Source organism: Muntiacus reevesi, chromosome 21 (assembly GCF_963930625.1).
Source record: "Muntiacus reevesi chromosome 21, mMunRee1.1, whole genome shotgun sequence".
Classification (NCBI taxonomy): Eukaryota; Metazoa; Chordata; class Mammalia; order Artiodactyla; family Cervidae; genus Muntiacus; species Muntiacus reevesi.
Genome location: NC_089269.1, coordinates 35,032,147 through 35,058,088, shown reverse-complemented (window position 1 = coordinate 35,058,088; position 25,942 = coordinate 35,032,147). Strand labels below are relative to the sequence as shown.

The window sequence follows — 25,942 nt, the reverse complement described above, 5'->3', positions numbered from 1 at the left end:
CATTCTTACCACACTTGAACAGTCATTTGTTTCCATGCATTATTGCAAACACATCTGTACTTTGTTCATGTAAGAGATTTAGACAGCACCAATGATCATTCTTCAGAAACAAGAACTTTTTTATTTGGTTAAAAGGAGCACAGAGACATTTGAAGACCAGATAGTTACATCTCTCTCTTGAGAGGAAGGAGCCACAAGCATTGAAGAAACTAGAAGATAGTACAGAGCCGCTCCAATTTATTCTCCCAGCCCAAACCTGGACAGGGAACACGTGATCACTGATGCCTACAAACACATTTTTACACGATTTCAGTTTCTTTCCTCGTGGAAATGTCAACGTGCTGTGCTTAACTCCACACTCATGGTGACCACTCAACTAGTCCCAACTCTTAAACCCCCTTATATGCTGATAGAGGCTAAACAGAGCCAGGAAAGACCTTAATCAAACTCTGCACCTCCAGAGTCAACACCAGAACCATCTTTGCTTTGCTGGCGAGAGAGGGACTGATTTCAGAACCCTCGGACAGCTACTTGTGGTTATATAGGCAACATGTGAAGACATTATCTTGATTGTGTATGCCACCATTTTTTGTTCTAGATTGAGTATATTATTGTTTATACAGCTATTTAACAAAGTTATTACAAAATCTGTTGAACTTTAAATTCAAAATAATTGTAAGGCACATGTCTTGCACAATTGAAATTAGACAATTCTTGCCTCTAAGTAAAATATTTGAGTAGATACCACGGTTAATGAAATAACTTCTTATTTCTGAAGACATTTCCTAAACTTCCTCTGACCCAAAGCAGAGAAACTAAAAGAAGATGAGCCATTTCTAGAAAATGAAATTTTTTTCTACAGTAATCGATGTATGTGTGTGTGAATTCAGTTGACAACAGCAATACATTTCTTTAATCAAAACAGCATGTATTGAAAAATGAGACATCATAAAAATAAATACTAGTACAGTCCATTCTATCAAACACTCATGTAAAGGAAAAATATTTTGCACACTGTAAATTTTCAATGCAATTTACATTACATTAACTAGATTACAACTTATGAAAGGTGAAAGAGACAAAGACAACGGCTTCCAATGCACTCATTGCTCTGATGTGTTCACAGCCATTTTATCTGCATCTTATCCATCCCATTGACTTGAAGCTTGGGTGTATCCTTTAGCAAAATAAGCATGTCTCACTCCATGATTAGCACAGCATTATTTTATAAATGAGATAATGAACATATAAAAATTATTTTAGTATTTGCCTCAAGGGGGAGCTTACAGTTCATCTTGCACATCCTTTGAGATTTCAAGCCATTCCAAGCTAATGTTCTGATGCCATTCCTTATACAGATCCAGAATTATAAAACTCTGTTTTCTTTTCTGGAGCCAGGTCAATGAGTTACTAGACTTCCATGCCGCTTTCTTTCCTGGCGCTTTTTGAAATCCACAGTGTGGACTGGTTTGGGCTCGTTTTGGTTCTTCCTTTACTGAAAAACAGAAGAAGAAACAAATTCAATGTCTGAGACTTCTCATCACACTAGGCATGTTCTGGTCCAAATGGAGCTTCGTCAGACTTCTTATAAAAGTATCTTTCTTCTCTCATCGGCAGATTTTTTCATTCCTACAAAAAATTCTGGATTATTCCAGTTTGTGAAGAGGGTAAGCAGTTCATATAAGATAATGAAAAAATAAATCTCTCTCTGACCCTTCATATTTTAGAATTCAGACACATACACAAATATTTAACCCAGTTTCAAACTGTTTATTATAATCACCAATGAATCTTCATTTTCTTTGATCAATTATTTTTCTAATTTTGCTTTTTGAATAATCTGCCATTAACATAGGAGGTACGTTAATGCCAAATCATCAAAACAGTGCTTTTGTCTTACATATAAAAACTGTCTTATCCCCTCCACCCATCACTTTTTTTCTGTCCTATAGTTAAGTCATTTAATTCCCCAAAGGTTAATTTTGCTATAGTTTCTGAAACAAAGGCAGTTCAATGAAGATTCAGGCCTGAGAGAATTCCTCTAGCTCTCAGGCTGACCTGCCCTCCACCTTGTCCCTCAAGCTGTGATGTCTTCTAAAGTGAAAAGTCAAAGTGTTAGTCATTCAGTCATGTCCGGCTCTTGGCAGCCCCATGGAATGCAGCCCACCAGGCTCCCCTGTCCATGGAGTTCCCCAGGCAAGAATACTGGAGTGGGTAGCCATTCCCTTCTTCAGGGGATGTCTTCCAAGTTTTTCTATAAAGTGGCCACTTCTAAGACTCCTGCAAAAGTGACTGTTCCTGAGTTTCTCTCTTCCTGAGTTGAAGAGAAGTCAGCCTCTCCGAGATACTTATCGAGATCGAGGCTCTTTTTGATCCAGTTTCCTGGGAATGAGCCCTCGCCTAGATCACTAACCCTGGTGGTCCCTGTTATTTCTTCTGTACTTCCTTGCTCCTACAGACACTTCCTTCAGTAGCATCTGCCTCCACCCCACGCCCCAGGCATTCCTCCTGCCCCATCCCATTCAGTCTCTGTCTATGAGACACTGTGCTGCTGAATTCCTTCAAAGAAAGAGTCTTTCTAAACAAGCCTGAGCCATAGAATTTCATAATATTACTTAATTGACTTCAATTTAACTGTAAATTTATTGCTAACACATGATTGTATCTAAATGATACATTTTGGAGATGTGCATCCAAATAAGTAAAATCGACACATCTCTACCTAGGAAGTTATCTTACATGAATGGAAAATAAGCCAAGCAAAATTGATGAAAAACATGAAATTCTCCTAAATAGTTAAAACAAAAGGGGGGTTAAGTTATTAATGTGGCTTTGAGGTAGCATTAGTATTTATGTGATTTAAGAGTCATCATGGGTTAAGGAAACAAGACTTCTTATTTTGAACATGACATGGAATGACAGAAGCCCTCATGTGTACCCAACTGGAATTTAAACTTTTGCAAGGCACTCAGATGACAATGGATTGGAGTCTTTGATGAAGTTTGTCCTTGCTTTCCTGAAGAAAGGAAAATGAGAGGATCTAAGGCAGAATGAATTAAGCACTAATAGCTAATTCTGGTGTCTGGAGATGGCTTATGTTTGAGTGAGTGTATTTTCTCACTCTGAGAAATATGTTTGAGTGAGTATTATTTCCTCACCCTTGAGAATTTCCAACATGTGAAAACTCCAAGGACTTCAAAGTATAAAAACCTGGAAGACTTGAGAATGAGCAGAGTCTCCACAATAATACACTATTTTGGAAGAAGGAAAAAGGAAAGCAAACTTCAGAGAAAACTCACTTACTGACACTTTGGTAATTTTACTTTTAGAAATGAGAAGATCTACATAATTTTTCTCAAATCCTTGTTCACAGCGATTAGCTATTTACAGCTCTTCATTACAGTTTGGCTGGGTGATGGGGGGGATTTATATTAAATCCTCCCTCTGCTTCATTGTTTGCATAGTGATAAATTATCTTTTCATCTATAGTCTTAGAATTAAGGGTAAAAATCAGATATCTACTATTGTTTTTATTATGTATAAAATATTGAAAAAAAATATATATATATAAACTGAGTACAGAAATTACAGTGTTAATTTTCCAGGCTTTATTTATCATTATTCAAAAATGGCTTCTTTAAACAGTCAATATATCACAGCTTGGATTCTTTAAAGAAATTTTTTATGTACCTTTTATAGAGTTTATATCTATTTAATTTTTTTTTCTGGAGCATTTTAACTCAGTAAATGCTTTAGGGTTCATGAAAAAGAAAATGAAGTTTAAAAAAAATTACTTGTCTGCATGTCCTTCCCTGTTGGAAACATTCTATCATTTTTTATTTAAAACACTGACAAAAATGTCTAGTTTATTCTAACAAGCATGCACTAATTTAAACCCATATCTTCTTTTCTTTGATACATACTTATATTTCACATATTAATGTTTTAGTTTAACTGTCAAACTGACACCTATGAAAAATTTCACCTGTAATTCAAGGGTATGAGTAAACAGATATAAAAGAATACTCTCAAGAATCTTGATGTTAAGATATATCACTTTATTTTAAGATGCCTACTAGAAAGTGACTCATTTTACAATTGTTTCTATACTTAAAATATCCTTTGGAAATAAAACAGAAGGATGTTTTTGCAAAAGGTACTACAAAGTTCATGTCCAAAAATCAAGTCTGGCATACAATTTGAGGTCAAGATTAAATGGTTTAGCATTACTACTTGTACTTAATATAAAGAGACAGTACAGTATAGTTGCATATGTTGTCGGTTTATAAACATTCACATTTCAGATCCATCACACACATTAGCCATGAGACCCAAGGCAAACTGTATGACCCATTTAAGCAACCATCTTCCCCACTGAAAAAGAGAAAACAGAAGGATACCTACTTCATATGGCCTGTGAGGATGAAATGAGATAATTCACAATCCTATAATCAAGGTATATGTTATTAGATTATATATACTGCATTTATACTGAAAGAATGAGAATCACAATTTTCTTAAGGCAACTTAAAAGCATAATGTTTAAAGAGTTCTGAAAACATGTTTAAAGTTTTTCAAGTTGTCTCTCCATGTATGATTTACTTACCTTTTATGCAGCATCTGGAAACAGCAGGTTCCAAAAGCAACCAGGATCAGTAAGAGCAAAGGGATGGTTGGTATAACAACATAGATTAGATTGGGAATTATTCCTACAAAAGTAAAACAGTCTTAATGTAAACAGAGAGTTGAGGCAGGATTCTGACATTATGGCTCTATAAAAGCTTTCCAAAAAATTAAGGCAAAATAGAATTATTTTCAATAAGCAGATACCAAGTAAGGTCTTCCCAAAATACTGAATAATCTAATGAAGTAACATATTTACGTTTGGTTAGAAGTTAAAAACAAAATCATGCTGCATGGTTGCCATGTTCCAGTTAAATGTCCATATTTCCAAAACTATTATTAAATTTGCAATTCAGATAGGGACTGGCTTTCATAACATATTAATAACTTTAGCTATCTCACTTCATTAATCCTTCTCAGTTATTACTTTGAAAACAAGCACTGATTATTAAAGAATAATCATGATTAAAGTAATTGTTGATTTATTGGATATGTAATTATCCTAACTAATAAGCTCAGTGCCGTGATGACATGCATAACTCTCTGGGATTAAGCCAAAATACGTAAATATTAACTGATGATAGAGTCATAACCTAGAGACATAAGACTCCAGAGGCATAAATATTTGATCTTAATTAAATTCTAAGATGAATCATTTTTTTTAATCCTTTTCCATCACACTAGATAATGTTAGGTATTCTTGGAAAAATAAAAAACTGCCACACAGAACCCCCATATAGTTTGCAATGACTTTATTAAACAATTTTTCAATGTCACAAGAGGGAAAATATTCCTAATATAATTATTTACTGATCTGTTTGATTAGATTTACAAGGTCTGAATGGTTTTAAAATCAGACAACCAAAAGTGAAAAGCACTAAGGTTTAATATCACATCCATACAAGAAAAGCAAATTAGAAAGCTATGTATTGAGATAGCAAATTGAAAGCCATTATCTTAGTCTAAATGCGTGCGTGCTCCGTCACGCAGTCATGTCTGACTCTTTGCAACCCCATGAATTTTAGTCCACCAGGCTGCTCGCTCCATGGAATTTTCCAGGCAAGTATACTGGAGTGGGTTGCCATTTCCTCTGCCAGGGATCTCCCCAACCCAGGGATCGAACCCACATCTCCTGTGTCTCCTGCACTGACAGGGGGATTCTTTACCAACTGCACCAAGCTGTAATAGGCCCCTAGCGGACACTAAGAGCAGTTTTTGACTACAAAGAGATTTGCATTGGGATTGGGTTTTGTCTCTTTTGCAGACAGTGGTGTGCCGTAGGCATTGGGTTGAAAGCTCATTGTATGTGTCTGCTACTCAATCTGCTATTCGGTCATGTCACTTGGTAGCCTGAATTTGGCCAGTGTGGCGGTTTTCCATACATACCTCAGAAAACCCAAAGCCTACAAACTGGACTTTTTAAATCCTGGCTTACCCCAGTCAATACCTGAACATTTACAGTTCCCTACTCCTTACAGGCTACTGAACACTCTGATTTATATCATAACACCTACAAACTGGGGAAGATCCTTATGAATCCACATTTTAACATGGGATACTTAGTTTAGTACTAGATACAGAAAACACAATTTCTATTCAAAAACTAGCTTAGGGGACTTCCCTGGAGGTCCAAAGGTTAGGACTCTGTGCTTCCACTGAAGGGGGCGTGGGCTCGATCCCTGGTTGGGGAACTAAGATCTCACAGTCCGCACTGTGTGGCCAAAAAAAAAAAAACACGCACAAAAACTAGCTTAGCCTCATTTGTTCCAATGCCACTCTAAAATAAATTTCCATAGGCCTATGTTTAGTGCACTTTTTCACCAAGCAACAAGAAAATTGGGGCCAACATGAAGCAAAAGTGAATTGAGAGGGTAACATTGACATATATTCACTATCATGTGTAAAATACATAGCTCGTGAGAAGCTGCTGTGTAGCATGGGGAACTCAGCTCAGTGCTCTGCGATGATCTCAGGAGGGAACTCAAGAGGGAGGGGATATACATACACACTCAGCGGATTCACATTGTTGTACACAACAGGAACCAACACAACACTGTCAAGCAATTATCCTCCAATAAAAAAAAAAGTACATTTTCTTCTCTTTATAGGTGAGTTAAAGACATATGAACTAATTACCTGCCTCGGTAACAACTACATTTTGATGAGTATCTCCAGGTTGGTTGGTAAAATACGTCTTTTCTACAGGAGCTGTTGGATTAATCTCTGTAAATAATAAGCACAGTTATCATGTATAATGGTAAATAAGACAAATGCAAATGTAGATGAAAAGAAAAGCTTATTACAAAACAAAATAAACATTGATTTCTGAACAACTTCCAGCTAATTCTATTTTGAATTTAAATTTATATGAAATGATTTAACAATAAAGGCAGCATTTAATTGTCTCTGAATAAAAGATCTGCCTGGTAACTCTTTGCAACTTGGATCCACGGGGTGAATTCCTGTAGCCCCAGACTGCATTTAATGATCCAGAGCATCTGCGCTGATGATAACCTATTACAGGTAATAATGACAAAGGAGGTACAAAAGTAGGCAAAGATAGGCAAGAATCGGTGAGCATAAGAAAGTGAGGCACTAGCTGTGAAGAAAAATCAACAAAGATGATTTCTACACAACTGTTGTTTAAGTCGTTAAGTCACGTCTGACTCTTTTGCAACCTCATGGACTATAAGCCTGCCAGGCTCCTCTGTCCGTGGGATTTCGCCAGCAAGAATACTGGAGTGGGTTGCCATTTCCTTCTCCAGGGGATCTTCCCGACCCGAAAGTCTTCTATACTGTTATCGGGTATAATTTAGATTTCTCCTCACAACAAAAAACAGCAGTTAACTGCATGTGGGCAGTACCCAGAATTGATGATTCAAATAAAAATGTTCTAAAGCACATTTCTGTCCCCTACAAACAATGCCATCCTTAGATTTCCTTCTCAACAGTATCTACATCTTTTAAAAAATTATCATAAATTAAGGCTGGCAAATTGTTTCTTTCCCTGGTTTTTCTGAGGCAAGATTTTTCCAACTGCCACACACTTGAAAAACACTGATTGTTTTTTTATAATGATCTGGTACTGCTCTCCTGTCTAATATCTTTTTCTAGGGCACTATTGTAAAGAATCCACCTGCAATGCAGGAGACCTGAGTTCAATCCCTGGATTGAGCTAGAGGAGGGGATGGGAACCCACTCCAGCATTCTTGCTTGGAGAATCCCCAAGAACAGAGGAGCCTGGTGGGCTACAGTCCATAGGGTTGCAAAGAGTCAGACATGATTGAGCGACTTAGCACAAGCAGTGGTTTAATTAATAGTTTAGAGAAATTAAACAGAATTACTAAGAAATAACCTGTACATTTCCTTTCATTTGTTCCAAAAATATAACTCTGTTTATTTTTCTCTTAATGGAAAAGAAAAAACACATTCAGCATCTTACATTAGTTTCAGAATATTAAATCATTTCACTGTAATGTTTACTATTCTAATTTGGCCACATAGTCTCTATTCATTAGAAACTTAATCATACACCATCCTATAATAATATTTACTATTCTTTTAAACATATCTTGCCCTGACACTTTGCCTCCTTTAGCCTTCAGTCCTACCCTACACTTATTCTTCTACAGAATTTAGGCACTCCTCGCTTCTGGTGCTCAACTGGTTATTTGCTGAACAAATAATACAGATATTATGCAATTTATCAATATAGAACTGGTTCTGTTTAAAATAGTTCAAAAGTTTTAATGTAATTTTTGATTAAGTGACAAAATTTTTGAAATACAATCTCATACATACCGTTTTCATTGTCTAAGAATAACAGTGCTTAATGTAATTTTAATAAATATAAAAATTGGATTCAACATTCAGAAAACTAAGATCATAGCATTCAGTCCCATCACCACATGGCAAATAGATGGGGAAACAATGGAAACAGTGAGAGACTTCATTTGGGGGCTCCAAAATCACTGCAGATGGTGACTGCAGCCATAAAATTAAAAAACGATTGCTCCTTGGGAAAAAGCTATGACCAAACTAGACAGCATATTAAAAAGCAAAGACATTAATTTGCCAACAAAGGTCCATCTAGTCAAAGCTATGATTTTTCCAGTAGTCATGTATGAATGTGAGGGTTGGACTATAAAGAAAGCTGAGCACTGAAGAATTGATGCTTTTGAACTGTGGTGTTGGAGAAGACTCTTGAGAGTCTCCTGGACTGCAAGGAGATCCAACCTATCAATTCTAAAGGAAATCAGTCCTGAATATTCATTGGAAGGACTGATGCTGAAGCTGAAACTCCAATACTTTGGCCCCTGGATGCGAAGAATTGACTCATTGGAAAAGACCCTGATGCTGGGAAAGATTGAAGGCAGGAGGAGAAGGTGATGACAGAGGATGAGATGGTTGGATGACCTCACTGACTCGATGGACATGAGTTTGAGCAAGCTCCAGGAGTTGGTGATGGACAGGGAGACCTGGCGTGCTGTAGTCCATAAGGTTGCAAAGAGTGGGACACAACTGAGCCACTGAACTGAACTGAAAAATTGGATTCAGAAGCATCCCCTTAATAATGTCTCTGGATAACAGTGATAGACCCAAAGAATAAATATGCAACTCACAGGACAATAACAAAAAATGTTGGAGAGGAAAGTGATAAAATTTAGAAGTGAATTATTCAGTTTCTGTATATCTAGGCTAATTTTTTTTAACCACTTTTGTATATCAATAGTCATGCTCTTGTGGTGCTGGAGAAGACTCTTGAGAGTTCCTTGGACTGTAAGGAGATCAAATCAGTTAATCCTAAAGGAAATCAGTCCTGAATATTCATTGGAAGGACTGATGCTGAAGATGAAGCTCCAATACTTCAACCAACTGATACAAAGAGCTGACTCACTGGAAAAGACCCTGATGCTGGAAAAGATTGTAGGCAAAAGGAGAAAGGGGCGACAGATGATGAGATGGTTAGATGGCATCATCAACTCAATGGACATGAGTTTGAGCAAACTTAAAGAGATCGTGAAGGACAAGGAAGCCTGGCATGCTGCAGTCCATGGGTGCACAAAGAGTCAGACATGACTTAGCAACCAAACAACAAGTCATGCTATTAGATAATATGCAGGAGCAGAAAGAGGAGACTGAGTTTAAGTCACATAGTACTTCTGGTAGAGTGAGAGAATAAAGTTCAAAGTATTGTTACAATTTGTAGATTAGTTTTACTACTTGCTCCTCCAATCCCCACACCACTAAAAAGCTAATTGAAAGTGAAAGTGAAGTCATATCCAACTCTTTGCGACCCCATGGACTGTAGCCCAATAGGCTCCTCCGTCCATGGGATTCTCCAGGCAAGAATACTGCAGTGGGTTGCCATTCACCACCAAAATAACACTGACTATACAAGCAAGGAATTTAATCAAGCCAACATCCTTCATAAATAAGACACTAAACTCAAGGAAAGAAGATCAGTTACATATGTGTGTGTGTTAGTCACTCAGTCATGTCCAACTCTTTAGCCACCCCATGGACTGTAGCCCACCAGGCTCCTCTGTCCACGGGATTCTCCAGGCAAGAATACTGGAGGGGGTTGCCATACCCTTCTCTACCGCTGAGCCACTGGGAATGCCCTCTCCATCAGTTACATATAAGGTAAATAAAATGAAAATAAAATAAAATAAGGTACAGAAACTCTAAGTACATTAATAAGACCAGCCATGGAAGTGTTCAAGTGCTTCAAAAACAATAAGTACATAAAATAGTCTTGCTCAAAAGCTATACATATTTGAAGATTTAGGTAGAATATAGAAGATAAAGAAAAAAATAACTTTATGTCTAAAATGCTGTTCCATAAGTAGTATAAACTTAGACTACCTAATACAAAACAAGATTCAGAGATAATAGTGTCCTGAATAAAGTGGTAAGTGTGATGCAAGGTAAAATAGTATACAAGGGTCAACTAAAAGTTCAAAGAAAGGAGAAGATAATATTGTATTAAGAACATACCATAATATACTTTGTTTCATTTAACAGTTTCAAGCACTTAGTGTCACAAAGTTAAAATGTCAGAGAATTTTAACTTTATAATTTTCTAAGGAAAAAATCTAGACAAAGAACCTAAGTGCAAAACAGATTTCATTTTGCAAAGGCTTCTAAGAGGGTAATGATGGATTTAACCACCAAGAGGTTTAAAGAATAAACTCACCAGGGATAAAGAAAGAAGGCTAATATACTCAAGAGCAGAATAAATAGAAGAGAAGGGTAAATCTAATCCAAGTAATCCCTTGTGCTTTACAGTCTTATGAGTAAAGAAGAAGTATAATTTCAAGAGAATAATGGAAATAGCAGTACTTGATTATAATTGCCTACCATGAACATATGCTTCGAGGTCAGGCAGACAGCCCGTGGGAGAGTTCAAATGAAACTTCCAATCACTGAGTGGATAAAAACAGCACAAAGACCTCAAAGCCTGAGTATCTAAGTTGACTTTCTTAGATCATTAAAAAGATGAGTTTACAAAGTTCTGATTAGTCTCTCTTTTGGTCAAATTTCAATTCAGTTCCGCTTTCCTATTCAAAGTAATTCAAGTTTACCATTTCAGTAGGAAACCACGCTACCGTAGCTCAGGTCAGAGCAACCTCTCCATGTGCTGTAGGAGGTAAGAAAGTTGGAGACTTCCAACAGGAGGAAACTGAGGGAGCATATTCCATAGACTGAGGACCACAGCAAGATTATGGCACATGCTCTTACTTTTCTGCACCAGGTTTGTTTGACATTCTGATTTTCACTGAGGAATAGAAACCAAATATCATGCCATTACAGGATAAGTTAATATCCCAGAGGAATGGTGCTCGGTTCCCTTAAATAGACCAGAAAATCTTCCAAAAAAGCTACTACATGTGTAAACTCGTAGGTGCTTTGATGACACACCTACTTTACACAATTATACTAAATGCTTAAATGTTTGTCAATAGATATTTACTCTTCATAAAACCTGTTTACAAAAACACAATTTGGCCTTAATATTAGAAATAATTACTGTCTCTTAAAGACACCTCCCTGGATATTTCTAGATACTCCCTTCCATTTAACTCACTGGGCAGTTGTTTGCTTTATAGATTAGTGTGCTTCAATACTCTGTCATCGAACTGCAAAGTAATTTTGTGTTTCACTGCAGAAAAACCAAAAGAGCCCAGGTAGCGAAGGTTAAAGATGAACAGCATAAGCCAATACACACGTGCAGTCTGCTCCTCCTGGCTTACAGTGCCTCCTACCTGGCTCATATTTGCAGATGTAATTGTGCTTCATGTTGCACCTGTCGTCATTCCACTGGTAAAGGTAGGGGCCCCCCAGGCCAGGGTTGGCTGTTGGCTGATGATACATCACAACACACTTCTCACTTCCACAGGAAGGCTCATCAGCGTACCAGTTTCTGCAAGGACAGAGGACCAGGGACGCTTCTCAGGGACTTCGCCTGTTCTACTCCGACATCCTCTACAGGTAACGGACATCTCCCCAAAGTCTTTGCCCTCTGAGTCCCCCCCAGAGGCCTCTGCCTGCTCAGGATCCCTGCTCACCGGTACTGGGAACTGCTTCCATCTGACCACTGGTAGAGATCTGGGCAGGCACCAGATGTTTGCCCCTGGCCATTTCTCCAAAGCCCTATCCAGAAATCACTATCGGAAATTCCTATTCCCGGCTTTGTCAGGTTCTGCAACATGCTTTCTATTAACTTCTGCTCTGCTTCATTCTCCAGGCTCAGAAGGGCTCCCCCTTCGCTCTCACAAGCCAGCCGTGCCTCCTGAAAGCTCACGCGACTGGACAGCTCGTGGAAGTAGGCCATCTTGTAGCAGAGATGCTTGAAATCAGCAAAACATACTTTTTGGCCTGAAAAAAAAGAAAAGATATCCATGTACTGATTATCTGAACTATCTTCACAATGCTACTTGCTACATGTTAAAATGAAAGAACCAATCAAAACAGAAAGATTCTACCAAGAACGTTTCTCCCACTGAACCACTGCATAAAGTTTAGAAAATAGTCTAGATTCCTATTTCAATCTACAAAAGCTAATTGATTCCCTAACAAACTAGTAACCCAAACTTTTCAAAACAGGGAAAAAGAAAGTATAAGTGGATCAGTCGTGTCCAAATCTTTGCAACCCCACGGACTGCAACGCACCAGACTCCTCTGTCCATGGAATTCTCTGGGTAAGAATACTGCAGCTGGTTGCCTTTCCCTTCTGAACCAAGGGATCTTCCGGACCCGGGGATCGAACCCAGATCTCCCACCTTGCAGGCAGATTCTTTACCATCTGAGCCACCATGGAAGCAATGCACCAAGAAAATTTTTGTAAAGAGAAGTCATAATTCTTCTGGCTTACCTTTTGTAAACTGATAGCTAAAGCAAGTGAAAGTAGATAAAGAAAGGTCAAGTATACACAGTAAAGGAAGCTAAAAGGTCAAAATTATGAAATAAGAATCATAATTCATAAAGGAATAAATAAAAAGTAAAAAAGCAATTTCTACATAAGGCATCATGAAGTGAATACATTTAAATAATTTAAGTTTAAATAAAGTGGCAAATATAAACTGTAAATATTTGTTTTTCTTGTATATATCTGAGAGCAAACATATTAAAATTCAAGTGAATAGAAGTCAGTATAAAGGTAAGGGTAATAAGAAACAATTTATTAATATAGTGTGGTATTAGAAGTGACAGGTAAACCTTCTAGAGTACTCTAGGATACTTAGAATTTGGAACAGAAATTTAAAATGCAAATTTTCACTTGTATTTTAAAGGTTTTTATAAGTTACAACACTCAGTTCAACCATCTATGCTGATATCTATGAATGATTTTAAAAGTTGCTATATAGAAAGAGAATATAAATTTATGTCAAAATATTAGATTGAACCACAAATGAAGTTTAAGATAATTCTCAATCGTTCTTAATGAAATATCACCTTTTATCAAGCTTCATTGCTGTGACATCACTAAGAACAACTGTGAAGACTTAAATACATAGGCAACAAAAGTTTGAATTAAAAGGCCTCTCAAAATTGAATTTCACATACCTCTACATATAGATCAGAATGAATACTCTTAATTACTTTATGACGGAACTACAAATATGAATGATCACACACCGCATCATAAAAAAGCCATATAAATAACAGGAGTAGCGTCCAGGATTTAGCAACGAAATTCCTATTGTTCTATTGTTTACACCTGCCTCTTTTTATCACCAAGTAAGTATGCCAAGGCCATACACACAGTCTCCACAATGGTCTTGCTGCTTCGTTTTGCTTTTCATTAGCTTCCCTGATTCACCTCAAGTCTTTGCTATCAACTTTAAAGACCACTATGGCCCTATCTCTGTCATCATTCCTCATCCCCAGCCTGCTATCCACAGTCTCCACCTCCCTTTCAGCCTCTCAGTTCGGCTTGAGGTTTGCCCTTGGAAAACAAGCTAGTGTTTTATGTAAAATTAAGGCAAGTTACTTTATACCAAGAAATCAAGACATAGCTTCACTGCTTACAATTCTTATTCTTCTTGGGATTGAAGGCTTTATTCACTGTATATTTAATCTTATAGCTGATCAAGAAAAGCTGTCAGTATTAGAGGGCTATTATACCACTGTTTCTAGCCAGTGTTAGAATATTTAAAATAAAGCATTCAAGCTTTATACTCTTAATTACAGTACATCACACTGACCCAGTGTTGGTATCACATCCATTCTCCCCCAGAATCAGCAGTTAATGACCTCTGATGACACTTGGAGGCAGGAGGGAAGAAATCAGTGGAAGGCCATTAACCTCACACCAGTGTTTGAGGGATAGGCATTCAGTATCTTGATACAAGCTGAGAACAGCCAACTAACAACATACAAGTTCCAGCAATGCAAGCAAGACAGCCAGATGTCCTCTCTGTCTCATTAACTGTGATCTGGACTCAGGAGTGACACATTGAATAATAAGAACAAATTAAGAGACTGCCCCGACTAACGGTTAATGAAAAATAACATGTTCATATGAGTGACTACAGGAAACTGGAATTAAAGAGACACCAAAGGGACAAATCAGCCTGAAATAAATAATCTGGGGGAGATGACCATGGAAGTCCCAATGGTTGACACTAATACAACTTTTTTTTAATTTCTAATTTATTATTAGAGTTTGTGATGATGTCAATGTTCAAAATGGTTGTCCCTGTCAATACGTTAGCAATGCCATTAAGCCTAGTGCTTTTTAGGCTTGTATTTTTAAAGCAAGCTCTATCTCTATTTTCATTTCTACATCTTTTACATACTTCTAAATCTCAAAATATATCTGAGCTGCATTCCCTTGAGCTTTCAACTTGTTCAATTTTCCACCCAAGAACTCTCAGACTTCAATTTGATCCCAGTACTTTTGAAATATTAACTAGTCCAATAAGATTGTTTGGCAAGATAACAGAAAGAAACCAAATTAAGAAAAAAAAAACATTAGCCAGAAATTTTAATGAGTTAAAAATTATTTATGTAACAAAGCCAGCAGCAGTAGTTCAGAGGAAATGCCTAGCACACTTTATAAGCTAAAAGTCCATGCTCATTATCTTTGACATACTGAAAAATAAATGCAGAGATTTATTATTTATGATGAGGATACAAGAAAAATGATGAAATTTTATTTATAAAATTAAAATAGCACTTCTAATTAAATGCATAAGAGAGCTTTAAGTGTCTTGTGGAAATTCCTAATACCACTACTAGGTATTAGAAATGTCAACCTGTTGATAAACATCAGTCTGTACGGAAATAATAATAATGAAGGAAAAATCTAGAGATAGGGATTATATTTAAAACAGCTGAGAACTAATACTGTAGGAGGCCTGGACGATAGCCAGCCTTTGCATTTCTCTGTGCCAGGCACCATTTCTTTGGCAGTGGATGATGGAACGGTCCAGGATCCTGGAAGATGGGGTGTAGACTGTGGTGGCCGCATATCAGGGGACTCTCAGGGATGAGGACGATGACCAATCACCAATTACAGATATATGCTAACTGCCAAGTGTATTAATTGAGTATCAGCTGTGTCCACACATTTTAAAACTGAAGTTACTAGCAGTTCAGCTTTAGCAAGGCAGTTTTGAGGAAATTATTAGCTATACTGCACATTTTTATGGTATTTCTATATAAAATCAGTTAAAGCTGACACTGAATTTCTTCACATCCAATTCTGTTTTACTATCGATTTCCGCCTTATTTGGCAAATTTGGTCCAAGTTGCAGCAAAATCAGCAGAAGCAACAGCTTCTGAACCGCTCACCACCATTTCAGCTGACCACACTTGGCTGTAAGAGCAGTGGAACTTTCAACAGCTGGGAAACAAATGTTGCCGTAATTTCCAGAAAAGTTCCATTAATACCGGTCTTCTGGAAGCAACTTTCCCACTTCTCTGAAGGCTAATCTTCTTAGGGAGCCATTACGACTACATCCCTCCTCATTCTGTGAGATCACATGGAGAATTTCCTTTTCTCTTGTTTTTAAAGATCCAGAATAAATCCTCCGTTGACTTTTTTAAACAAGGGGAAGCTAGTCTTCCATCTACTACATCTAACTCCATCTACTACATCTAATCTTCCACCTACTATTCTCCCACCTGTAAAATAATCAGATAACCACCTAGCAGTTTTTATTACACTAGGGCTAGCTTGATGACAATTTGCTAAAAGTTACCTAACATCTGTGGTGGGAAATCTTCTTTTATTGTTGGCTTATTTACAAGAGATAAAGACTTTTTACCTAGGAGTCAACAACTCCTGGTTTCATGCATACATTCATACATGCATGCATGCACACACACACATACTCATATACAACTACATAGATATACATGCACTCTAATTCAGTGATAATTTTTAGTATTGACTGCTAAAATAACCATTCCTATCATTATCATAGCTAAGATTCTACTATTTCCACAAATAGATAACTCTGTCTTTTTTCTTAATCATAAAAATTCCTGTAGAGCTAAATATTGGCAGAGTCTTAAATGTTTTTAGTAACAATGTAAAAGCGGGACCAACTCATAAGTCATGGCAAGAATTTTTTCTTCCTGGACAGAAAGGATCTATGATTGGGTTTGCGGGTGTGTGTGTTAAGTCACTTCAGTTGTGTCCGACTCTGTGTGACCCTATGGACTGCAGCCTGCCAGGTTCCTCTGTCCATGGGATTCTCCATGGACAAGAATACACTGGACTGGGTTGCCATGATCTCCTCTGGGGGATCTTTCCCACTCAGGGATCAAAAGCCATGTCTCTTACATCTTCTGCATTGGCTGGTGGGTTCTTTACCATTAGAGTTACCTGAGAAGCCTATGATTTGGTTAGGTTTTGCTTATATTTATTAAATTTCTGAAAGTTGAGTCCTCAGTTATGAAAGCAATAACATTTTTTTCTTACACCTCACACTATAATCATATATTATCAACATTCAGTAAGTATTGAATTTTATCATATTTTTCAATAAAAACATGGAAGACGTACTATGAATTCCAGTTGTTCAATTATGATCTACCTTTAGTTGCAAAGAAAAACAAGTTGTACAAAAGAGGACCTACATGATAAATCTTCCCCAAGTCAGACTAACTGGACTTTGGACATTTCACTAGAATACCATAAATCAATTTGCTTTTCATGGTTCTTTTTCACTCTACTCAAAATCAAAGGGATAAATATACTGAAACTATAACATACAATGTAACATGACTTCCGATTATAATGCCCAAACTTTGAAACTAAAAAGGAAAGCTATCGATTATTTGTTCTGCTTTTACTGTTCAATATTGCACCAACATTTTAAGAATTTTTCATTATAAAAGTGTTTTGCTATAATAAACTTTACTTTTGCAACAGATTTTGTAATGTAATTAATTGCATAGTGTGCTATTAAGATCATGCTGGAATCCATCTCCCTATACTGACAAACAGCCAAAACAGTCTTGGCCATTGGTTAAATAATGGTGGCATCTGCAAATCCTAACTCTCCATCTTGGAGAGTCTTCTGAGAAGGGGATGGAATTTATTTCATTAACCCAGTATTTAAAATAAGATCTAAATAATAAATGTAAACCAAGTAATCATGTGAGTGAAGACTTCAAACACTGAATCACTAAGAGCTGACTTCGATCAATAAGAGCTTTACTTGAACTGTGGAAATATTAGGGACATTATTTAAAACTTTCCTGGCCTCAGTTTTCTTACCTAAAAAGTAAGAGTAGCTCAGCGATTTAAAGAAATCATGATAATAGCCTGAGATTTATCAATAGCTAAGTGTGCAAACCCTCACAGCTAGCACAATCCATTGTTGTTTTTCAGTCGCTAAGTCTTGTCCAAATGTTTGTGACTCCATGGACTGCAGCACACCAGGCCTCCCTGTCCTTCACGATCTCCTGGAGCTTACTCAAACTCATGTCCATGGAGTCGGTGATGCCATCCAACCATCTCATCCGCTGCCGTTCCCTTCTCCTCCTGCCCTCAATTTTTCCCAGCATCAGGGTCTTTTCAAATGAGTCAGTTCTTTGCATCAGGTGACCAAAGTATTTGAGCTTCAGCTTCAGCATCAGTCCTTCCAATGTATATTCAGGACTGATTTCCTTTAGGATGGACTGGTTTCATCTCCTTGCAGTCCAAGGGACTCTCAAGAGTCTTCCTCACGCCTTTGGGTAAATTAGGAAAGAGGATCTCTCCTGGTGATCCAGGCTGCTCTCCTGTAGGTGGCCTCAGTGACAGCTGTGGCCTAAATTGCTGAGTCTCCTCTCACAGTTTCTTGGTGGAGCCTGTGTCCATGATACGACCTGCAGTATTGTGTTTGAACCCCTTTAACCCCACAACTGGGATGCTGGGAAAGACTGAAGGCAAAAGAAGGGGATGGCAGAAGATGAGATGTTATCCAGCATCACCAATGCAATGGACATGAATCTGAGCAAACTCCAGGAGATAGTGGAGGACAGAGAAGCCTGGCGTGCTGCAGTCCATGGGGTCACAGAGAGCAACCCCACAGGTGGTGAGCATGCTCTCATCCCATCTTAACAATGAAGCAAGGGAGACACAGAAAAATTAAACCATTTGCCAAATTCACACAGCTCATAAATGGTTAAGGGTTTGGAACCAGGCAGTCTGGCTCCACAGTTCACACATGTCCCCAAATTTCTAGGTTGCCTCCATAGAGGTCTCAGGTATATTTTTCTAAGGTGAAAAAATTCATGAATAAAGGGACTGATTCATATATACATAATAACTATAACCTATGCTATCATGTTTAGCATTGGCTCATGATTGATTAACGGATGGCTAACACATGCTTGGGGTTGTACATGGAGAGTTTCCCTCTAAGCAGAACGCAGAATTTCTTTTAGTTAACATTTAGACATAGGTTTCCTATTGCAACATCTATCTCAGGTTTTCCATATCTCCTTAATGATTTTTAAGCCCAGACCTTCTATTTTCCAAACAAAACAAGCAAGGTCCAACCTGAACATCTCCCCAACAGCAAGGATATAACTGTAACCAAATTGTCAGGCTATGTTCTATCATCAGCAATATGTTAAAACGTGAAAGAAACAATCTTGCCTGGTAATCGTGTCCATCACTGACCTGTGTGCTAAGCATCTAAGACAGAAGACAGAGAGTTGGAGGAGGTCAACATTGCTAATGAGACCATCAGCTGAATTTCTACTTTGAACATCTTTATATAATACGTCCCTTTTTAATGTTAATGTAACAGGTATTACCATCTTCCAGTAAAAGAATTATGAAAATAAAACCATAAAATAATGAAAAACGGCAGGTAAGGATTAATGACTATGATGAATGTGTAGTTTATTAAGTGACTGCTAATAAGATTAATTCATGCCTCTCTTGCCCAAGAGATACTTAAAGTAATTGCGTCTTTGAAAACTGCACTGTCATCACTTTATGCTTTTGATGATGTCATGGAATAGTACCACAAGCTGGAATACTCTCAGCAGTTTTTTGCAGTTAAAAAAAAAAAAAAATCTTGTATGTCCCTTGCTATTAATCTATGGGTTACTGGTCACCACCAATGATTTTGCGATATCCTGTGGCATTTGGATGATCAAAATGGAAGTCTCTAAATCGTTCAGTCTTCTAAATAAAATGTTTGCCAATTTCAGTAATTTCAAGTGAATACATATTAAAGTGCTCTGCAGATATGTGGAGGTACCCTGAAACACACCTAATGCACTTTGCGGTATAAACAGGTTGATGGATGTACTTAAAAAGAGAAAGTAAAGACACACACATTACTTCAAAACTCTTTAAATGCTTAAGAATATCCATGTGCTCTTCAGATATATTCTCCCATCTTAGAGACTTGAATTTTGAATTCTTTTTCACATGTATGCATATACCCCCAAAGTAAAATCTATCTTACCTTTGTCCTAAAGAAGAAGTCATTACCCACCAGTTATTTCACAAATTTAAATGCCTGCACCCCCCAGGGATATCCTCTACATGAGAGATCCCCAACCTGCCTGATGGTCTGAGGTGCAGCTGATGTAATGATAATAGAAATAAAGTGCACAATAAATGTAATGGGCTTGAATCACCCCAAAACTATCCCCCTACCCCTCGTTCCATGGAAAAACTGTCTTCCACGAAATCAGTCTCTGGTATCAAAAAGATTGGGACCATTGCTACACAAATCAGTACTGGTCTAAGACCTTAAAGTAATTTCCAAATTAGAATCAAAAATTCACTAGATATTCTGTGATCACTATCCTTATAGTTATATATTTTTATTGCATATTCATGCATCAAAACAAGCATAGCCAGGAATTTTATAAACATACTTTTCTGTTACTGCTAGCTGCTATGAAATCTTATGAGGCAGGTTAAGATAATGTTTCACAAGCTCATTCTCATTAAAATGCTTTCACTTCATTTATAAATAATGCTCTCAACTTTTAAAAAGGTGGTGTATGTAACAGTATTGGAAAGTATCTCATTGAATAAAGTTATGAGTTCATATCTTTTTTCCCTAGGATAAATGGTTATCTTGGTACATTATATGGAAATTATAATTGTTGTAATGATCTTCAATAACTAAAAAATGCATTCCATATATTGTAAATATGTTCCTAATAATGGCCCTGAAAAGCTTGTTTCAGTTGACAGACAGTTAAATAGAATTTTGGTAAATGGTCCCTAGTGGCATGAAAAAGTTGATGCACCTTTCAAAGCTAACAGCATCCAAGGAGACATTAGAGCTAATGTTTCTGAAATATCAGGCTTTAGACTGCTCTGTTCTCATGCCACTATGGCTGATATATACATTTTTAAAAATTAGTCTTCAGAGGATAAAATTACAAATCAATTTATAATGGTTAGATTTCAATGTGAGTTTGTATGGCACAAGACAAATTATTCATAAGAAAAACATAACTAGGTAATTATTTTACTATCAAGTAAACATCATCATTTATGTTAAATCGAATAAATCATGTTCACTTAATTAGAAATTTTCCAGATGTCACCTACAAGATGTCTATAAATACTTACTAGAAAAACACAGCAAAAGGTTTGTAAGCATTTATGCAATAATAGAACACAACATAAACTTTTCATCAATGGTTTTCTCAAGGTCTGCTTCATGCATTCTTCTTCTCCCTTTGCAAATTTTAAGGGATGAAACAAGAATGTACCTAATGGAGACTATCTAAGTCAGTGAAGTTTCTCAATGTGTTTAAGAAACACCTTAAGCTCAGAGCCTGATCTCTGCTCTTCATTCATTTGCACAAATAATTCTGACAGAGACAAAGGCAGTCAGATGCTTAATTCACACATTCAGATGAGTTTGTATGCTGGACTTTTCTTTGAAGTTATCATCGGCAGGAGGAATCCAAAGCCAGGGTTTTTGTAACCTTATTTGATTCTGCAATGTTTCCATTTATATTTAAATAATAACAGTCTGAAAAAAAAAAGTAAGCAACATGTATTTCCAAGTGACCTTTCACACAATGTATTTAATTCCAATATCTCCAGAGGGCCAAAAAGTTAGTGGAGTGTGATTGATACCCAGACATTGAAGGATTGTATTCAGAAGATGCAGAACATCACATTGCTGAGGGGAATATCAGTAACAATTAAGCTTAATAGGCCAATTTCTAAAGGTCTGGCTTCACTACTGATTAAGTCTCTGTCATCTGTCATCTACCTCTAGTGACACCTGTTATACAGACGCACAGAATGTGAAAAAGAATCTGTGCTTTCTACATTCAAAAAAAAAAAAAATACACACTTAAAACACAACCCACATACCTCTAACAAATATCCATTGCAACACTATAATTAGCATCACAAGAAATTTCAATAAGGGTAGCTATGCTCAATTTTCCTGTAAGGCCCCATTCATTCATCCTAGGCTTTCAAGAATCTTCGCTTTTTTTTTTTTTTTTTTTTAAAGAGACCTTCTCCAAAAGTAAGGGAGAGTGAATGTGGTATGAATTGCTCAACAACAGGACAGTAAAAGTCATCGAAGAAAAAAAAAAAAGCAAAGGCCGGGAAGCTTGCCAATTCTGATCCGTTTCCTGGCCATAGACTCGACTGACCTAACTGGGCACCTACTGTGTGCGCAGACCTGCACTGATGATCATGCACACCTCAACCCAACTCGAGCCGATTTCCTGTTCTGAGAAGTCCCCAACTTGCAGCAAGGTGTGTGAAGGAAAGATCTCCCACGACGCCCAGGGGCCTGGTCTTTGTCAGCTCTCCTGAGAACAAAGGCTGAGCACCCCCGGGTCGGTGAGCCGCCCACCGCGAACAGGTCTGGTCTCAGAAATCATCTGCGTGAACCCGGGCGGCCGGGCGCGGACTGGAGTGGAGCCAGGCCGACAGGGGGTGGCATTTCTGCAGCGGCTCTTCTGTCTCCGGGCTCCGTCTGCCTCCGCGGTACCCCACCCCTTCTGCAGGTACCAGCCCTGCGGCCAACTCTCTTATAAAGAAAGTCGAAAGTCCTAGAAAGCGCAGAGCTGGCTTCGCAGCTACTAAACCGGCACTTCCAAAAGAATGCCAAACTTTCCTGGGTGTTTAGGGAGGGATGGGGAGAAAGCAGCATACAGTCCATTCCCCCTGCCTCTTCCGGCCCCCTACCTACCCCGCACGGGTTTCCAACCCCTGGGAGAGCCTCCACCCCGGGACACGCCGGCCCTCGCCCGCGCGCCCGCGGTCCCCTCTCGGCTGGAGCGCCCGGCGGGCGGCCCCGGACTCACCGCTGACCACCCGGCGGCAGAAGGCTCCGTGGAAGCCGAGCAGCGCGGCGCCCAGCAGCAGCGATACCACGCGGCTCATCGCGGCGCGGCGGCAGGTGTGGCGCGGAGCGAAGGTGGCCTCTGCCCGCCTGGCGGCCGGGGCTCTAACCCCGCAACCCCCCTGCCTCCCGGCTGGAGGCCCTACGCCCGCCGCCCGAGCCCGGCTGCCCGGCCCCCTGCGAGCATCGCCTCCGGCCGGACCTGGCGCCGGGCGCGCTGGTGCCGCGCGCGAGTGCGCAGGTTTTGGAGCGCACGACCCTGCGAGTGCGCGTCTCCAGGGAGGCCCCCGAAGTTAGGGGGTCCCGTGTCTGTCCCAGAAAAGCAGCAGGAGCCCCGGTGTGGACCCCGCCGCCCCCTCGGCTCCTCTCCTCGGCCTCTGGCCAGCGAGGGGCTGAGCCCGTGCGCCCAGGTCGTGGCTCCTACGGACGCAGCAGCAGCTCTGCGCTGGAGGCGCCGTCTTATATACCCACGTCCCCGAGGTTCCAGCCCCTCGTCAGGAATAATTTTTAACTACTTCGTCTCTCCTGCCCTGCGGAGCATCCTTGGCCCCTCCCCTAAGAACTGGAGCCACTTTGAAAATAGTCCAGTCAGCAGCCCCACCTCCTCGCGCTCTCCCCTTTCCATTCGCTAGCAGACTCATTTGTGTAAAATGAGACAGCTTTGCTATTAAACTCTGGCAAAAGTTGTATCCATTTGATTTTCTCAAAGATTAATGTCCACGGGGATGCCAAACTGTGGGGCTTTTCTCTCTTTCTCTCTCTCTCTCTTTTTTTTTTTTTTTTTTTTTTGTGCTATACTGCTTGATCATATGTATTGCTAGATGCAGGGCACGAGCCACTATTTAAGATGGATTGGTGGAGTGGGAGCCAAAACCTATTCGGTGAATTATGCTGTTTGGCAGGTTTTTCCCCACCTCGGTTCTGCAAGGAGATTACTTCCAAGCAGGGTTGTTTGACTAAATTGCCACAGGAGTAAATTGAAGAGAATATTTGAAACACAGTTTTCCCAACTGATTTCTATCTCAGTATTTGTAGCTCCGGAGAAAACCATCAACACAAAATAAATGTTTGGAATACTTGGGAATTTCCTGGGCATAAAGGTATGTATTTCTTTGCAATCATCTATCAGTGAGGTATGCTGCTGGAGAAGACTCTTGAGAGTCCCTTGAACTGCAAAGAGATCAAACCAGTCAATCCTAAAGGAAATCAGTCCTGAATATTCATTGGAAGGACTGGTGCTGAAGCTCTAATACTTTGGCCACCTGATGGGAAGAACTGACTCATTGGAAAAGACCCTGATGCTGGGAAGGATTGAGGGTAGGAGGAAAAGGGGAAGGCAGAGGATGAGATGGTTGGATGGCATCATGGACTCAATGGACCTGAGTTTGAGCAAACTCTGGGAGACAGTAAAGGATGGTGAAGCCTGGCTCGGTGTAGTCCATGGGGTGGTAAAGAGTCAGACACAACTGAGCGACTGAACAAGAACAAATCAGTGAGGTATGGTTAACAAAAGAAGTAAACCATACTACAAGTTGCAAATGAACTTTTCCATAACCTGATTTGGTTTTTAATGTAACAGTCCACTGAAGGATGCTAAATTTTCCTGGAGTACTGAAAAGAAGTTCATGAGAGTTTCGTCTATATCTGGTCCATTATAAGAACCCTGAGGGTGGTCTCATAGTGGGTTTCAGTAGGACTGATATTTTGCCATTATGTTGCTTTAAGTGCATGAGAATTTGTTAAATAAAATCCTCTGTTTTTAGTTATTTTAAAATTCTTTGGCTTTTATAACACCTCCTTGTCTTTTGCTTTCATAAGCCATGAGTACACTCAACACTTGTTGGACTGTTTTCTTCGGGAAAAAGTTATTCTACAGTAAAGATAGATCTTACAGAATAAGACATTTTAACACTTGGAAGGATCTTATGGAATATGAAGTCCACCCTACTCAAGTAGAATCCCAAACTGATTATAATATCTAGTATTTTATTTTCCTTATGGAACCATTAGAAATACTAGTTTATTCTAGGGTCAGGGCAATTAACAAATCATGTAAAGAATATGGATTTTCACCACTAGCTACAGATCTAAAACAAAGAGTTGTTGCTAGGATTGTGATTGGAAAGTGGAAAACATAAGTCCTCAAAGCCATGAAGGAATATATAGCTCAGTCTGTAAGCCATGTCAAAGAGCACCCCTGGGTGTGGCTATGTCAGAAAGTTGCTCTTGGGGTTCTAGAGAGGGCACTTTTTTGGGTTTCAGATTGTGGACTTCTGGTTAGGTCCACACGTGAAGGAAAGAAACCTAAAGAGCATTGGGGGTATCTTTAATAAGGGCACTAGTTGCTTTCATGAGAGTTCTACTCTCATGACCTAATTCCTGCCCAAAGGCCCAATCTCCTAATACTATCTTATTGAGAGGTAGAATTTCAACACATGAATTTGGTCAGGGGAGGGGGGCAGGAGTGGGGATACAAACATTCAGTTCATTGCAATGGACTAAAAAGGAGATTTGTTACATTTAAAATTATTACAACTTTATATGAATATATTTGAAATGTCATTGTAATTTTTATATATTTATATATAAATTTATATATAAAGTAATTTATTCATTCTATTACAGTTTAAAAATAGTAAATGAGTCTTCTGAAGACTATCAATATCATTGGTAAGACATAATAAAATAAATATTTGAAAGTGAAAAAACAAAGCTATTACAATATAACCACATCAGCAGTAGGCACAAACTGTTTTTATTTCTTTTCTTTTCTAAATAATAGCTATCAGTCACTTCCAGGAAGATACCATTGAATCCAAGGTTTTCCTTCCAATTCTTCAGAGGTGACACCTCGGCATCTGTTCAGGCCTATAACTGACAAAAATGCAAGGATGAGCATTTGGTCAAATTCTCCCCAGATTTACTTTTTCTTTTCAAACCATGTCTGTGCTATGGAATACATGACCTACCTCATTCAAGAGCCAGTTTTACTCTCCCTCATAATTCTAAGAGAAGCC

At 38.6% G+C, this 25,942-nt stretch overlaps 1 protein-coding gene across 1 annotated transcript; it reads right to left on the bottom strand.

Annotated features, from left to right (window-relative positions):
• Positions 1-134: 134 nt before the first annotated feature.
• CHODL (chondrolectin) lies at positions 135-23,335 on the bottom strand. Its single transcript, XM_065913654.1, has 6 exons — positions 22,888-23,335; positions 12,195-12,504; positions 11,892-12,049; positions 6,760-6,846; positions 4,607-4,709; positions 135-1,495 (listed from the first exon to the last, which is right to left on the bottom strand). Exons 1-6 carry the CDS (start codon positions 22,964-22,966, stop codon positions 1,411-1,413), a joined length of 822 nt encoding a protein of 273 aa, XP_065769726.1. The 5' UTR covers positions 22,967-23,335; the 3' UTR covers positions 135-1,410.
• Between the last annotated feature and the right edge of the window lie 2,607 nt (positions 23,336-25,942).

What these genes read in the sequence shown, in the direction of transcription:
- CHODL (XM_065913654.1), bottom strand. Translation starts at nt 22,966, where the DNA reads ATGAGCCGCGTGGTATCGCTGCTGCTGGGCGCCGCGCTGCTCGGCTTC. An exon ending in TGTAGTTGTTACCGAGGCAG is followed by an intron (nt 4,710 to 6,759) that starts GTAATTAGTTCA and finishes TTACTTTTGTAG; the next exon opens with GAATAATTCCCAATCTAATC. An exon ending in TTCCAGATGCTGCATAAAAG is followed by an intron (nt 1,496 to 4,606) that starts GTAAGTAAATCA and finishes TCTGTTTTTCAG; the next exon opens with TAAAGGAAGAACCAAAACGA.